The following is a 16475-nucleotide window of genomic DNA, read 5'->3' as shown; positions in this document are numbered from 1 at the left end:
ATAAAATGAAAATATCAATTTTTTACACTTTTAATCTTTCTATTTCTACTCGTGTATTTTTTGGGTACATTCTGTTTTTTTGTTCAGGCAAGTCTTTTTTAAATGACTAAATATTGATTCATGATTAAGCAATCAAGATATTGGCATTCTCAGTCTTTTGAAAAGAGATAGCTGAAGTTGGGAGATGTATACATTGAGCAATGAGACACTTTCAGATAAAACACAGCCTTGCTACTATCTTTTTCTTACATCAGGATTTTTTGTGTAGAATGAGGATAATATAAATGTGATTTAGTTTCATATATTTGAGGGTTTCCAGCACCTTACAAATAGTTTTTGATGCCACAATATCAGTTATATTTATCAATTGGTTTGGATTAAATCCAATTTAAAAAATTTTGCTGCGAGACTATTATATGCTTGAGAAATTTGGTATATATACTTAGTACATCTAGCTAGCAACTGAAAACTATAAACAATTTGAAATTTGTATACAAATTGGTTTTGTAGGTTTATAATTTTAGTCATCTTATATTAATTTGAATTTTTTTGAAGACCACATAATGAAAAACAACAATATACTGTCGACTGAAACCATTGCATGTTTCTTGTCAACTATTATATATATTCTATATTTTGTGTCTTTTTGCCTCGGGGCGAATAGTGTTTAATGCTGTTCTCCCATGATGCATTGATATGATTTTTTACAATATTGTGTCGGAACAACTCGAATTAAAATACTTGCATAGCATACCATGCTTCATTGCTCATTTTTTATATCGGTTTTTAATTGGACATAACTTGGCCAGGCCACTGAGGAAAAAATTACATTCATTCAAATGTTTTTCTGTCAGGAAGAAACTAACTTTTCATTGAGTCAAGTATCGAAGTCTGTATCAACTTCAATCTCTAATACCATATTTTTTCACTCAAAAGGTTTTATGATAAACTTTTGTTATAATGATGATATTGGATTTCATAAAGTAACAATGACAGAAAGCAAACAACCGACGCCAAATCGATTATTACGTCCTGGTGCTATTATTGCAAACCCACCTGCCCCAGGTTCGCCGTTTATACCTAGAAGCCAATACTCTTTGATGACGCCTGGAGACAAACACAACCCAGCCACACAGTCATCATCTGCTACTATCATTCAACCAGCTTTAATTGTAAGTAATACTAAATTTAGTGAGTATTTATATTTGGCTTGTTTTGCCTGGCGGAAGAGTCTCATTTTCAAAGCTAATTTTGAATTTCATGGAGTTAGAATTTTATACATTCAAGGGTGATAATTAAGAAGTCAAAATTATTAACAGAAACTTGAAAAGCATTATGTTTACCAAGTATTCCTTACAGTCTATTAAAGCAGGCCTGCATTCGCCACAAATTTGCTTTCAAAATTTAATTTTCTAATAACTGTCATTTATAACAGAGTCATTTATATATGTTCCCAAATTTCACAGCCCTAATTGAAACTATTTCAAAAAATGTGATATTTTCTGTTTTTAGTCGACTGCAGTTACTACCCGATTTCAAGTTTCTCGTCAAATTGGGTCCAAACCACAATTAATGGTATCCACTGGTTATAAGCCCAGCGCAGGCAGTGTTGCTGTACCAAGAGTTTACTCTGGTCATGCTTCCATTGAAAAAATAGGCACACCTCTAAACGCAGTTTCTGTTGACACACACGTGAAAGCTAATGTTAAACCAGTGCCAATGGCAAAGGTGAGTATCAATATCTTATAGGCCAATTTTCAATACAATTTGGAATCTTGTTTTGACTACTATTTCGTCATCGAATCGAAAATAAATAAGGTCAATCTAGACTAATTCTGATTACTATCATTTATAAACAATATTAATACTTATTAAACCCTAAATATAGGTAATGTTTCGACTTTCAATGCAATGGTTATGGAAAAAAATTTGATATTCATGTGTTTCCTGTTTTGAGATTCACTTTGTTCCAACCTAAACACTTCTTATACTTTTAGTCTGTTCCTGTGTTGCTTGGTCCTGGATTACGGCAAGTCACGAAAACGGGTACATATGGCGATCCATCACAACCTTTAAATGTTACCCGAGTACCAGTTCCAACGAACTCATGGGTAATCCATCAGCAAGACCTCAACACACCACCAGTGTCGAATACATCAGCAACAGCTGCAGTCACAGTGTCAAAAACAAAACTCATATTCCAAAATAATGCAGTGACATCTACATCAACGACTGTGGCAATGTCTCCTCATGATTTGTCAAAGAAGTACGTTTTTTTTAAATATACATAAATGCTGTCGCTTATGCAATTTCAGCAAAATGTTTTGGTACAGTTTTTTCCACTATTCTCAATATTTTTTTTTGACTGTATTGGAAATAAAAACTCAATATCTGAAGCTCAACTGATTTACTTGTCTTTTTATTTTATATTTTCAGGCATGGCAATCTGCCGCAGACGAAATCAACCATCAGTATTTTGCCAACCCTACCTAATATACCTCCTCCAGAAGCAGTTCACAGGAATGCACTTACAGCCACACCTGTACTCTCCGCAGGTGAGTTATCTGAGCTATTCAAAATTAACTAGAGTTTAAGACTTCTGTAAATATATTGTTCATTATTTTTAGGTAACAAGCCTATTTATCAAGTGGTAGCACCTGGATTTCAAACTAATATACACAGCCAAAATAGTGCGATTAAGAAACTATCTGTTTCTGCTACAATTGTCAGCCAGCCATCTGCAAGCACTACTACAGGTAAACTCGAAATTTCCAGAATAAAACGATTTTATTATCGTTAGAATATGAATTGAAACTGAGTAAATATTTACTTATTCATTGCCTTTAGCGAGTTTTCCATCATCAACTTCTGTACACACGACCGGTCAAGTAACAGTGATGACATGTGGACCAGGAATCACTTACATACCAGCTCCTAATCCAGCTAATGTATCTTCTATACCAATTGCAAAAGTATATCCTCAACAACAGGTAGATGATCAATAACTAACTATTGTTGTCTAATTACCAATTGATTGATATTATAGGATAAAAACTGCTTAAGGTTCTTGCTCGATAATGCACTAACAACCAGATATCGATTGATTGATTTGTGTAATAACGAAAATACTTAACTTTTTGATTTTAAGATATTTACATAATGAGAATTGATACCTCTTGGTATTTTTGTAGTATCATGTAACTTTGCTCAGTGATGATTCCCCTTTACTTCTGAATGAGTTCAGATGACATTGATTTAAGCAAAATTCTTTAGTGAATAATAAGAAATCGATGTAAGGTAGCTAGTTATTGCTGACAGTATTTGAATAGCTTAAATCTTCACTCATTCAATTTTAAACACATCGATTTACTCCATTAGCAATATATTATAGAATTTTAATTTCCCTTCGCTAAGAACAGTGCTTATAATATAGAGAGTTTTACTTTCGTTTAAATTGAATTCAAAAAATCTTTCATTTTAAGTGCATTGGTGTACAAATCTAGTATTTTACGACATTAAATTGCATTACAATCCTTACATTTTCAGCCTACGTCGAGGGTAGCATTGACAGCTACAAGCGGCCGATTGACAGTTCCAATGATATCATCAGTAAACACATCCAGTTCAACGGTGTCTAGGACAACAGGTCCCGCGGTATTACAAGTTGGTTCAATCAAACCGACACCCACCACTTCTACTGCTATGACATCACAGTCAACAATTGTATCCACCATACCTGTTGCAGCAAATAATAAGGTTTGTTCTGTAATACTCATAGACATGATAAGTATATTGGGGAAAAATTTGATTTTTGTTTACTTTGACCACTACGTTAACTACTGCTAAAGCTGTTTTATATGAATATAATGAACTTTATGTATTGTAATCATTTTCTAGTCTGTTGCTTTATGTTGGCCAACTACCTTGAACTATGCTGCTCAACAGACAATATCATCTGCGGGAAGTACTGCTGCTTCAAGACCCAGCATAACAATAACAAGTAAGTTGTATTTTGTTACATGTATTTATATACTTTATTGTTGAAATGATAGACTCCTTTTCATCTCAGATTCAGAACAAACGGCCAATGCGATAATTTAGTTAAAAAAACTTCTGAAAACTCTTAGAAATATTCTAGAATATATTTAATTAGGAATGCATTCTAAGTAAATCAAACCATTTAGTTAGTTGATTATTTTTAAACTTGGAATATTCTGCGCTGTTTTTCAAAAGAAATAGGATTTCTTTCACTGTAAATGTGAATATGTACTGTAAAATATTTTGTTTTTTGCTTGCACTTTTGATTAGATATTTTAAATTATAATTGTAAGATCTTCGACCGGTAGTAACATTTTCCATCCTATGGACCTTTTTAAACAGTTTGCTAAGGTTGTGAAGACCTAATAAGCTAGTTACTTATCGATTTTAATCGGTAAGTATGTTGATGGGTATTTGTCTGTCTGTTAGATGCACGCGATATCTCACGAAAGCGAGATTGAATCTGCTCCAGATTTTGCATGTGCATTCATCTTATCTCGGACCAGAAGCCTATTTATTTTGGGCGAATTATGTCGTATAATTAGCGAGTTATTATTTGATTAGTGATGGGACACAAGGTGTCACTATGGAATAAGAGCGCTGTTTTGTGGGATCCCCTAACTTTCGATCGATAAATTTTCGGTCTCTGACCGATATTCTCGTTAATAATATTATTTAGAAATGGTCTCTACTAGAGGGCTGCCTTTGATTTTTTTCTCCTTTGCAGTACCACAATGAAGAGTAGTTTATTTGGATTTTATGTTGTACATGAAAAGCTTATGGAATCTTAATATCTTACTATGGACCCGAGTTCTTGACCACTGGAATTTATGAATGCACAGCATGGTTTATAGCTGTGGATACTTTTTCTAACCCAAAATTTTTAATCTTTCAATTTAGGTACATCGAATCCACATCAGGTGGCAACAGCAATAAGAGTTCAACATGGTAGTAGCGTTTTAACGACACATTTACAAGGTTCTGGTGGTGCAGCTCCTTCTTTGTTGCAAGGTGAAATATTCAGACATTCGTTTCATTGTCACTACTTGTTGTTTACATCTGTATAACAGATATGACTAATGTATCAATTCGGATCATAACATTGCTTGTATAGGATGATAATAACAATCTTGACTCTTTTTGTAACAAAGATTACAAACAATGTTTTTTCCTTGTTATGGATTTAGATGCCTTATAAATATCTAGAGTCAGTCTTTTCCTACTAATGGGCTTCATATTTCAAATTTTTAAATTGGCAAGTTATTGATGCAGTTATTAAATATACTTGTCAACTACCAACAAGCAACCATTTTTTTCACTTGCTGATGTCTTGTGTTATTTTTGTTAGAATAATAATTGTCATTTCTAATTCGTGTTTCATTTGCACAGTCACTGATACTGCAAATCGAAGCAATACGTCTCATAATCAAGTCAACCCGCCAAGTGGTGGTGGCCCTTCTACGCCGACAATGTCTCCGAAGCCAGCTATATTAAGAAGACAAAGGCCTGACAGGTAACGATGATTAGCTAATTTTTGTGCTTGTGTCTTGCTCCTACAAGAATTCTAGGAAATTTCATTGAAAAGATTTTGAATGATTCAAATGTGATAGGACAATTAATTAGAATTTTTTATCTTAAACAGTGATAAATAAATTTGGTTGCTGTGTTATTTGCAGTCTTCTAATTTATTCCTATTTCTCGGGTATTTGTTTCACGAATGGTTTTTCAATTTTTTTTTTTCCAGTTCAAATGTTCTTAAAAAGTTGTCATTCACATCTGCATCAAACTTTCCAAATCAACGTCGAGATTTCCACACTTTACCAAATGACAGAAGGTATATATTTGTAATATATTAGTTAGCAGTAATCAATTAGGACTAGAAATGGACCTCCTATAGAAAATGACTTTTGTCTTGAAAAGAAACTCATTGTTCTATCTTGAATTTTGTTAGTTTTTGAAAAGCCTGTCATCGTGCATGTTTTTCGCCAAATGATTCTACATAGCTATTCAGCTTAATGGGCGACGTATAAGGTTTTGATATGATGAATTTCATAATTAGGTTGCTCCATTTTTCTCAAAATAAATTTTTGCACAAATGTTAACTTTATGTCATATTCAACTTGATACATTATTAAAAATAAATGAATTTTTTAGCTTTGTAGGATTTCTATCAAATTTGTCTTTATTTACCGATAATCAAATTGTTTCAACCAAATTTGTACTTGAAACTGACAATCTGATTCTGCCTTATTACAGGTCTGCTCCTTATCATATAAATCGACAAAAGTTAACAAATAACGCTGGAGAAATGAAAGATGTTCCCATAATCGTACCGACTGCGGGAAATCAAAATGAAAAAGGGGAAACCAAACCTGTGTTGCCAAATCAAGGTTCGTCTTCTTAAATTTGACATGGTGTTGTTTTATAAATGCTGCAATTTTAATGGGAAGAATTGTATTTATTCTTATTTTAATTTGTGAATCTTAACTAGGGGTTATTGACTTTAATTATCCGTGGCTTCTCTCAAAGACTCTCAACACTTTGGCCCTTGTCCTTATATAAAAACACACAGTTTTGCTTTATATGGGTTCTCATTTATTACCCATGTTCCGAAAACGTAAAACTACCAAACGAAAGAAAAAGAATGAACGCATTAAAGTCTAAGAATTTCACAATCAATTTACTTTTAATTTAATGTAGTCATCGCAAAAGGTATCTGGTAAATGCCTTTTCTAGTGGCTCTTAGAGTACAGCTCTGTGGCCCACTTGGGGGACGAGGGCCCAGTTCAAGAAATCTTCTCTGAACTCTGCTTTAATAAGAATTTATTCGTTTATTAAATTCGAACGATTCACTTTGAATTGATGTAGTCATAGCAAAAGGATCTGATAAAGGTCTTTCTCATGGCCCCTTAGAGTACAGCTCCATGGCCCACTTGGGGCCGAGTGCCCAGTTTGAGAAACCTGCTTTAACAAGCATTTATTAGTTCATTTAAAAAATTTGACATCCTTTTTTCAATCCATAGCTTTCAATATAGAATGATTGACTGTTTATAATAGTTTAAAATTTAATCTTTGTTTCTAGTATATGGGAATAAAATCATTCCAAGTAATGGTATCACACCGTTGAAGGTGAACAGCATAAAAACTCATTCTTCACAATTCTCCAATAATCCTGGTAAGTTATGTCATCTTTTATAGTCGAAGTGATTTTAATTTTTTTTGTTTTTTCATATTTTAAAATTCATTTTTCGTTCTAGCAAAAGAAGGCGCAAATCAATCGTTTTCAATACACCCTCTAAACATTGATTTACAAGTAAAAATGGAACCTCCTGGTCATTCAGCTTTTCATACAACTTCACAGCAACAACAACATACTCCTGTAAAATCTGAATCAAGTAAGTATAGACACAATGATCGGAAAACTGCGGCCCGTAGGCCAAATACAGCCCACAGCCAAAATTTTCGGGGCCCTCGAAAGACTCCACTTTCAATTTAAAAAAAAAAATTGCTCTGAAATATATTATCTGTTAACGGATTTATGTTGTAACAATGGCAGTGCTAGGTTATTTGTTTTGTAGTAGGCTGACTTGTTAGTGGTAATTAACACAGGAATAGAAAGCAGGTGTGTCATGATTTGAAGTTTAATGTGGTGATTGTGTTGAGGCCAACATTTGTTAGTGCGGCCCACACGCTTTGTATAAAAACTTCATTCATGAAATAAATTGGTACTCGGAATATTTCGGCCCTCACAGAAATAGTACTTTCTTGCATATCGCTAGATATCAGTAGCCGTTTGGACATGTACATGGCTTTGAAAACATGAATAAGTACCATATAAGTAAAATTAGCAAGCCAACTTAGCAAGGCTCCTTAGTTTTCAAAATGGTATACTAGTAATCATCTCAGTTTGAACTGGAAATATAGACTCATTTTTTCTTACTTCTAAACACAGATTTTAATTCCTCTTATAACTACTTCTTCAGATTCTGCGAGCCAGAAATTGCATTTTCAGAATCAATCGATGCATACTTACGCTGCCGAGGTAAGATTTTGAAATATTGAACCGCGTCTTTACAAACATTTTATAATAGTTGAATTGTAATGTAATTGTAGAATACTATTCTAGAATACCTAAATCAAATCCAGAATGACGAATCCTATGTTATTTTTATTTTGCCTTGTGTGTGTGCATAACTTGCAGAAGCAAGCGACAAAACAAGAGAAATTGGGGCACTTGTTTGCTTGCTAGAGATAATGTCGGCCGTCAACTAATAAATAGTTTACTTAAAATATCAAAGTTATTGTGCAATGGTTGAAATCGAATTCATTCAATATTCTGAATTTCCCATCCCTGTGTAATTGTAACAATTTTTACTGTTCTTAGAGCCCACAAATTTCTTCGAACGTGCCACACCGTATTGTGACGCAAGCATCGGGGCAACATATCAAGACGAACACAATATTTACAAAGCCAGCGTTATATCCTGGTCAACCAAGATCAAAGGCTGCCCAGGTCATCAAGTCTACACCATCTGTCGTGGCATCGTCTACTGGCACTGCACCACAACCCTATTTACCCACTGGTCCTGTAAATCACAACGTTAATTCTTTCATTCATCAAAGAATGCGGCCCGATTCAAATCACCCTGGTGAAAGGTTTGTATTGTTTGTTTGTTTTTTATATTGGTGAGCATTACGGGGAGAATACTGCCAAAACCTGGAGGATATCAATTTTGCATAAACTTGTATGGAATACTTCATACTTTGATAACAATTGAAAAAATTGTATGTGATACCTATTTTTACTCTTCCGGATCAAAATGCAATTCTTATGCATGTTCCCACCTTTTTTTTAATACATTCCACCCATTGCATATTCTGAAACGCCTCATCCTCCCTTGTTAGGCACAAAACGTCTGTTTCAGTTTTTTCTAGTATCTGCCTTTTGTACATTCAAATGGTTTATAATGTGCGGATAAATATGTATTACAATAATACTAAATAAGTGAAGAATATTAGTAATACTACATGCAAATAAAAATTTCTCCTTCAAAACAATGAACCTCCTACCAGAAGATGATTTCTTCTCAGAAAGGGGAACCCTGCTCAAGGCAGAAAGAAGCAACGGTAAAAGAGTGGAATTGAATTCTTGTGTTATCCTTCTATATTTTTCTTAATCACATATTGCTACATTTCTCTAATCAACAATATTTATGATTATAGAATATCTGCATTCGATCATGTTAAAAAGGAGCACCAGTCCATTACAGAACATCCTAAAACTTCTGTCGACAACATCATAACACAACTTCAAAATCATACTCCACCTAATCACCTGATATCAGCAATATCACCTGCTAAATTATGGACAAACATGAACAATGTAGATCAGCTTACTGGATTATCTCCCAGAAAACGACCGAGAAAACAAACTCACATTGTTTCAGAAGGTTGGTTTAAAAAATGAGATTACTTATTGGACACAAAGTGGACCTTTTGTTATTATGCTGTTGTTGTTATTCTTCTTCTTGTTACTACCTCATGAAAAAATCGCTGTTATTAAAGGGGATGTTTCAGTCAATGAACATAGGCAATTGTGATTAACAATAGTCATGATTTCAGATCCACCCGAGGTTGTTATGGAAGACGAAGAATCAACAGATGATGCTGATGAATGTGAGGACGAACCAATGGCTGATATTACTTCAGCTCATGATGTTTCAACAACTCCATCTGTAAAGTTACCAGGTAAAATTTTTATGCCATATTGTAATATATCAGTAAATTTTTCTAAAGCCAATATTGCGGAAAGTGGCCACAGTTTTTCAACACTCAATACTTGAATTGGCAAGAGATATAACAATTTTCAATATGGGGTTCCAATTCAAACTACCAAAGGAAATTATATTGAGTCTTCTTGTTTGCACTCTTCGGAGACGTATGTGTCAGAAATACTCTATTTGTATTTTATCTTAAATTTCAGGCCACAAACCATCAGCTCTCTTGCATCGGCAAACAAAAACTGAAGTACAAGCTAGCAAAAAAGTTATAAAAGAAGAAAGTCACAACAAATCCTCATCATATGTAAAAACAGAGGCTTCAAAGTCACCAACTTTAAGTGAATCGAAACCCCTTTCTGAATATACTGATCGAAATGGCGTCAGGTAATTTTCATTTCTATGTATTACTTTGTTTGTAATTAGTCGTGGGTAAATTATATGTTTGTACATTTTTTTTTATTTCTTTTGCGTTTCATTTTGCATCAACCTCTTTTGATATATTAGCTACCAAGGAAATTTAAATACCCATTCTTATATTTTTGCATGATGTCAAATACAAGTAAAATTATTCTTTTTTTACGCAGGTACGTAGCTTCACGTAAGCGGCCGTCTGTTGCAATTTTAAATAAAGCAAAACCTCACACAAGACCAATCAGCAATCATTACCTGCATTATTCTGATGTCAGAGTTAAAGGTATGTTATGCGTAACATAAATCAGATATGATACATACTTGAATCTCATTGAATAAACTGTTATTTTTTTCTCCGTTTTTTAGAAAAAAAGACGACAGTAAGTGATCTTGGAAGCGATAAGAAAAGGTTGAAAGGTTTTAAAATAGCAAGATTCGCATTCCAACTTGATGATATGGTAAGTCTCAACTAGATGTTTTTTTTTATTTATTACAAATGTGAAGTTTAACTGTGGTGATCAAACTTATCATCAAATATTGAAACCATAATCTGATAGTAGATATAAATATGATACAATCTCTTTCCACTAAATAGCAAGTATTATTGATGTTTGCTTATTTTCTATCTTGTTTGTCTGAAGAAGCTACACTTTAATCGAACAAAAGCTCCAAAATATATTGTTATTTTTTAAAAGGAATACAGGCTAATGTTGTTTTTTATATTATTTTCAGTAGTATTTTGTTTAGGTATTCTTGTGGCAGTGAACATATAGGTATTCGAAACAGGAAGTAGGCAAGCAGAACAGGCCTTCAGTTAAATATACAATATCCTAGCAACCTTTTTACAATTATTAGTTTAACCCCCTTTATCTCTTTCTCAGGTTGGTTGTGAGAAGGATGTATACGAAAAAATGCAAGCTGTTTATAATGGACTTGTAGAATATAAATCCTCACTCGTAACGGATGCAACTTTTGAGAACAATTTAGCATCACCTTCCCCTGGCACTCCTACATCATTATCAAATTCCTTCCGTAAAGCCACATCTACAAGATCGTCGAGGTCTGGTTCCATATCAGGAACCACTGAAAACAGACCGGTGAATTCACCATCAACACCACTAGACAGACGGTCTAACAAAGTTAAAGACGAAATTTCGAATATTGAAGAATTGGCACAGGTCAGTGTTTCTGCTCTTAGTTTCGTGCCAAATATATTTCAAATACCATATTGCAGTGGTTTTGTCAACAGTTCTCCTCGTTGATTCAACTGACCGGGATTTCAGCTGCAAGCAAACACTGAAGTGCCTGAAACTATGGAATATCTAACAAAAGCTGGCCAATGCAATCTATCTTACTTCAATCCAAAATAGTTTTTCTTGTAATGTCGAAAATCTATCAAGCGTGATGCAAAGTGTCACATTAATTGTCATTTGTAATTATTTTTTCTTTTAGTAAGACGTCTAAGTTGAGTTCACAAGTTGTCGCGGTGTTCTTGATTTCAACTTTGATCTGTGTGAAAAAAATGTGATTCATCGGCCATCTGTCATATTTTTAACTTTTCAAAAATATGTGTGGCCTCGCCAAGACTTGCAACTCTTAATTTTGGCCCGTTAGCGACAAAAGGTTGCCGACTCCTGATATAGAATGTAAAATACAACAGCTTAATGCAATCCTATAATACATATCCAATTGTGGCATATGATATGGAAAATGTCATGGTTTGTCCGATGTGTACAGACAGTGACTTGATATAATATAAATAACTATAGCTGGTATAAGGCAAGTAAACGTGATTTAGTAAACAAGGCCCTTTTTTGATACAAAATTATATTTCCATCTGATATCTGAATTATCAAGCAATTCATTTATTTTTCAATTTCTTTTCAGGCAAATTTACAAAGATGTCGCGTTGTGTCGGATCAAATATCAGAAGCAAAAACAATGCTGCTCAAATGTATAGATCATCGACAACTTGTATCTGATATTTTACAATCACCAACTAATCAAAAAACTCAATCTCATACACCAAATAGTCCTCAATCAATGAAACGAATGCCTAAAAAGAAGAACAATAGTTAGCCGCCAAGTTGCAGAGTTATTTTTTTAGCTTTCAATATTTATTGCACTTTGTTTTGTCAAAATGAATCAATATTAATTAGTAGTACTTTATTGTGGTTCTGTAATTGAAAATCGCGATTAATTTATTGCCGAGTTGCGTGATGATTAAACTTACAATTTAAGGTCGGTAATATATTTCTTCAGAGTACGGCGGACATATCAAATGTGTTATTGAAAACCATTGCACTAATGACTAGTCTAGGCGTGTGCAGTTATTGAACGCATGGGTTATATGAAGTAGTTGTTATTCATTTTAACGTTTTAAAAGGATTTATTGTCATGCAATTACTGGTATGTCAAAAAGGTTGAACGTGTGGTTGACCAAATCAGGATGTCTAATGATAGTCTCTGGATTTGATACATTTTTCCCTTTTACAAACTACTTTATCAACCATAAATGAATCCAATATGAACTTTATCTTTATTAGGTGCACTTACTCTGAAGGCATCCACTCTTATCAATTGTTTTATACATTTTTTGTCAAGCCCAATTTCTAAATGTTCCATTTTTGTCTTTTTGCCAAATTTGTGCTTTTACGTAACCTGTTTCTCGAGTCCTTGTTGGATAATGCGATAACAAATTATCATTAAGACTCGAATTGAGTCGTGCATATCGTTTCAGTCAATTTCAACTGAGTGGGTTTGAGTCTCATTCATTTTGATAGAGTAGTATTTAATTTCTGCCCCACTCTCATTTGGAGTGACTTACTATTGTCTTCTGTTACTTCTTTTTCCATTGTGTTACCGGTGCAAATATTTCTTGAACAGATATATTTTTTGAACCAATTAAAGAATAATGTTGTTGATGGTTCATTTCCGGACACACTCGATATAAAGTTTATTGCTTTTTATACATTTGTCACTAAATATATGTTTTTTTTTGAAAGGAATGATGGCGAGTAAGGTATCAGATATAGATAGATGAGTGTTGGTTAGAAAAGAGTTGACTGGTTGTTGTATTAAGCTGTTTTACTTCTATGATCATGTCACGCGCTTGTTACATGCGAGCTGGGCCCATTGAGGTTTTATAAAGTGTGGCTACTACCATGAAATATCAGCTGTTGAATGTTGTTCTGTTGAGGCCGATCTCAAAACTATATTAGGATTTCAGTTGAAATTTAATTCAAATCAAAGACGAAACACTAACACAGACAGGTTGTCCAGGGTACCATTTCAAGCACAAATAAATGAAATGGAAGACTATATTACTGATGCAACAATAAACAGCTTTGCCCTTTGTGACTCTCTGCCGGTAGCAGGTCAGAAACCAAGCGTGTTATGATGCTACTTTGATGGAAGTATATGACTTAGTAATGGAGGGTGGTTGTTGTCACAGAAACCCAGCATCAAGCCTTACTATTTTCATAAACGTGAAATGACGTGGGGTTCTAGACTAAGGTTTTAAATATGAATTCAACTTAAAACTTTCAAATTAATATTATAAATTGAAATTTACGAGCTGGAAAGTGTAAATGGTCAGAGCTGGAGCCTCTCAAGTGAATGAACTCTTGTTTAGTGAAGTCATTAGTCAACTCTTGCTAGCGGGGGGAAAACATGCATCTTTTTCAATATCTGCTATTTTATAATTTAAGGCAATGGGCCTGGTTATCATTCCAGTGCAAATTTACACTGTGGATCGATTACTATCACATTTTCAATTAAATTTGCTAGCTTTTCCACGAGCGACCTGGATTTATAGGCTGTGACAGCCAACTATCATAAACAGCTTCCCTGTCACGATGGGATCAATCTTTAAAGTGAACAATTTATAATCAAAAAAGTTTCTCAATATTATTGAACATCCAATATTTTAAATAATACAAAGTTTGCGTAATATTTGGAGTCTAAATTGATAGCTGGCAATGAGGCATCGATATTCTGATGTATTTATATCACAGCGTGAGAATATGAATAATAACCAGGAAGATCGTTGTCAACACTCTGAAAAGTTACCATGTCCAGTTTGTTTTGCATGTTCTTGTGCTTCCTTTTGACCGGTCAATTTTTTCTGGCAAGTAACACATATCAGAGTAAAATTACCAGTATCAGTGAATTGTCTTGCTTTGTGTGCAATTTCAGCGAGCTCCATCACTTTTGTCAACATTGCATGGTCCTCACATGAAAATATAGTTTGCAGTGGCAGTTGTTTATTACACGAATCAAAATATAATGGATCATAATGAATTCCGTCATATATCAAATACGCTCGACTGCTGTAACTTTTATCTTGGCCATATATGTCCAACCTAAGTGATTTTATATCGACCGCTGCAATTTCGACCTTAAATATTTCCGAAAGTATTGCAAGCTCAATTGCACCTCCCCATGATGTATCACTTTGGATCCAAGCACTATATTCAATTTGGGTGTTCCCAAGAACTGCTTCTGAATATTTCTCTGGATCACTGGTGACTTGCTCGGCTATTTTTGCTCTTAGTTTTTTTGCCGTTTCGTATTCTAGAAAACCTTCGAGTACATAAAAAACACTATAAAATAGACACGAGTTATCCGCAGGTACTTCTTTTCTCCTTACACCAGGCTGTGGTTTATCGGACCTGTCTGCTTCCGGATTATTGGACGATGTGTCTTTTGCTTTATTCCCATTTACCACCGTAAATGTATCTCCAGATTTGATAGATAAAGATCCCAAAGTCAATGTTTTGTCTTCCAATTTCATTGATTTTGGAGGGAAACCAGAGAGAATCTTCTGTGCGTTAATCTCTATATCACATATCTTCTTGATAGCTTCCATCAGATCAAGAAGAGTTGAAGATGATGTAAGATTGTTAAGAACTTGTGTCCCATGTTCAGACTTGCATCTTAGGCGCAAAGCACTCATTTTTTACTATTTCTAAAGCTAATTTTGACTGATTTTATATAAGTAGAATCATTAAAAAAAAACGGCAGCCAACAGATGAAAAATCAATCGGTGATGACAGAATATAAGATAAAATAATGACCAAACAATCTTGATTAACAAATGTTCTTAAAAACCAAACACTTGGAAAAAAAACACATAGCCTACTATCAAGGAGTAGATTCTTATGCATTAACAAAGGCCATAGGATGATTTTCAAAATTTATTTCATGAACTCCCCTCCGCACATACATATAAAACAATGATTTCACATAGTCTATGGACCAATATATTGCAAGCTAAAGTTTTCAAAACTAATTAGTGTCAATATTGTTATATCTGATTAAGTAACTATACAAATTCCACAAGAATAAAGCCACCTACTCATTTTTTGACAAAATCATGCTAAAAATTCCTGAAAACTGTGTGGACAAAAGAGAGAGTTACATTAGCCTGAACATATATCATACGGTGTCCATATACAACAGAAATTCGAGTATTTATGGTTAGAAATTACAATTTCAAGACATATTTATAAATATATATTGCACAAGTAATGAAGTCAAATGGTACATAATATAACAGAAATAAAACGGATCAATGGAATTGAAGCGCTGTAGTACAATTTAAATCGTAGCCTTGTAATGTTATCATTGCAATTTCTTTTTTTGATTATAATTTTTTGTTTCCACGAATTTCAAATGATTTGACCATAAACTTTTAACAGAATCATTTGGCACAATTAGAAGATTTTCTTGGTAATAATCAAATACTTTAACATTTGTAGTATAAGAATATTGCTTTAAATACAAAATAACAAAAACCAAATTTTATTGTCCATTTTTTCTTCTTGCATAAGCTCCAATGCAAGCCAAGAAACCACAGATTCCTACAACCAGTCCAAGTATGAGAGCAATTGCATCTCCGGCATCAAAAGCATGAACTTTGTCAACCCCAAAAAACACCAGGAAGATGGTCACCATGTAAATTGATTCTTTGAGAGTCATACTGTTTTTCCAGAGTAAATTTACAATTTGTTAGAATAGCGTATACGGAAGTGATATAAAATCTATGTGTTTACAAACAATTCTGCAATTTGGATGTATAGGAAGATAATGTTTATTCAAATATGCTAAGTCATTTTTATGTATGTTTAGTAAAGCACTGCCATACCTTGTTTTAAACTGTTGTATAGCAATCTATATTTGTCATACTACAGTCATACTTTTTGGTTACAATATTGAAGGAATGGCAAAATACATCCCTCGCTG

The 16475-nt window shown here is 33.7% G+C and overlaps 2 protein-coding genes across 2 annotated transcripts; one reads left to right on the top strand and one right to left on the bottom strand.

The window, feature by feature from the left end:
* The first annotated feature begins 918 nt into the window (after positions 1-918).
* On the top strand, positions 919-13237 carry LOC120327638 (uncharacterized). The gene is made up of 23 exons (XM_039393969.2): positions 919-1172; positions 1513-1728; positions 1998-2266; positions 2437-2555; positions 2628-2756; positions 2848-2990; positions 3547-3756; positions 3898-4000; positions 4939-5049; positions 5428-5551; positions 5783-5872; positions 6295-6428; positions 7121-7213; positions 7296-7433; positions 8022-8080; positions 8423-8694; positions 9262-9488; positions 9661-9786; positions 10022-10202; positions 10403-10512; positions 10596-10687; positions 11111-11407; positions 12117-13237. The coding sequence occupies exons 1-23, from the start codon at positions 942-944 to the stop codon at positions 12306-12308; spliced, it is 3666 nt and encodes a 1221-aa protein (XP_039249903.2). The 5' UTR covers positions 919-941; the 3' UTR covers positions 12309-13237.
* A 398-nt stretch (positions 13238-13635) lies between these two features.
* On the bottom strand, positions 13636-16031 carry LOC120327639 (ubiquitin thioesterase OTU1-like). The gene has a single exon (XM_039393970.2). It carries the CDS (start codon positions 15184-15186, stop codon positions 14281-14283), a length of 906 nt encoding a protein of 301 aa, XP_039249904.2. The 5' UTR covers positions 15187-16031; the 3' UTR covers positions 13636-14280.
* Between the last annotated feature and the right edge of the window lie 444 nt (positions 16032-16475).

The sequence above is a fragment of the Styela clava genome, chromosome 7 (assembly GCF_964204865.1).
Source record: "Styela clava chromosome 7, kaStyClav1.hap1.2, whole genome shotgun sequence".
In the NCBI taxonomy this organism is placed as follows: Eukaryota; Metazoa; Chordata; class Ascidiacea; order Stolidobranchia; family Styelidae; genus Styela; species Styela clava.
Note: the sequence above shows the minus strand (reverse complement) of the source record. Positions and strands in the feature narration are given on the sequence as shown.

Excerpts from the sequence above, each read along its gene's own strand:
- LOC120327638 (XM_039393969.2), top strand. The coding sequence starts at position 942 with ATGATAAACTTTTGTTATAATGATGATATTGGATTTCATAAAGTAACA. Across the intron at positions 1,173-1,512 it reads TCATTCAACCAGCTTTAATT|TCGACTGCAGTTACTACCCG; the intron begins GTAAGTAATACT and ends TTCTGTTTTTAG. Across the intron at positions 11,408-12,116 it reads ATATTGAAGAATTGGCACAG|GCAAATTTACAAAGATGTCG; the intron begins GTCAGTGTTTCT and ends ATTTCTTTTCAG.
- LOC120327639 (XM_039393970.2), bottom strand. The coding sequence starts at position 15,186 with ATGAGTGCTTTGCGCCTAAGATGCAAGTCTGAACATGGGACACAAGTT.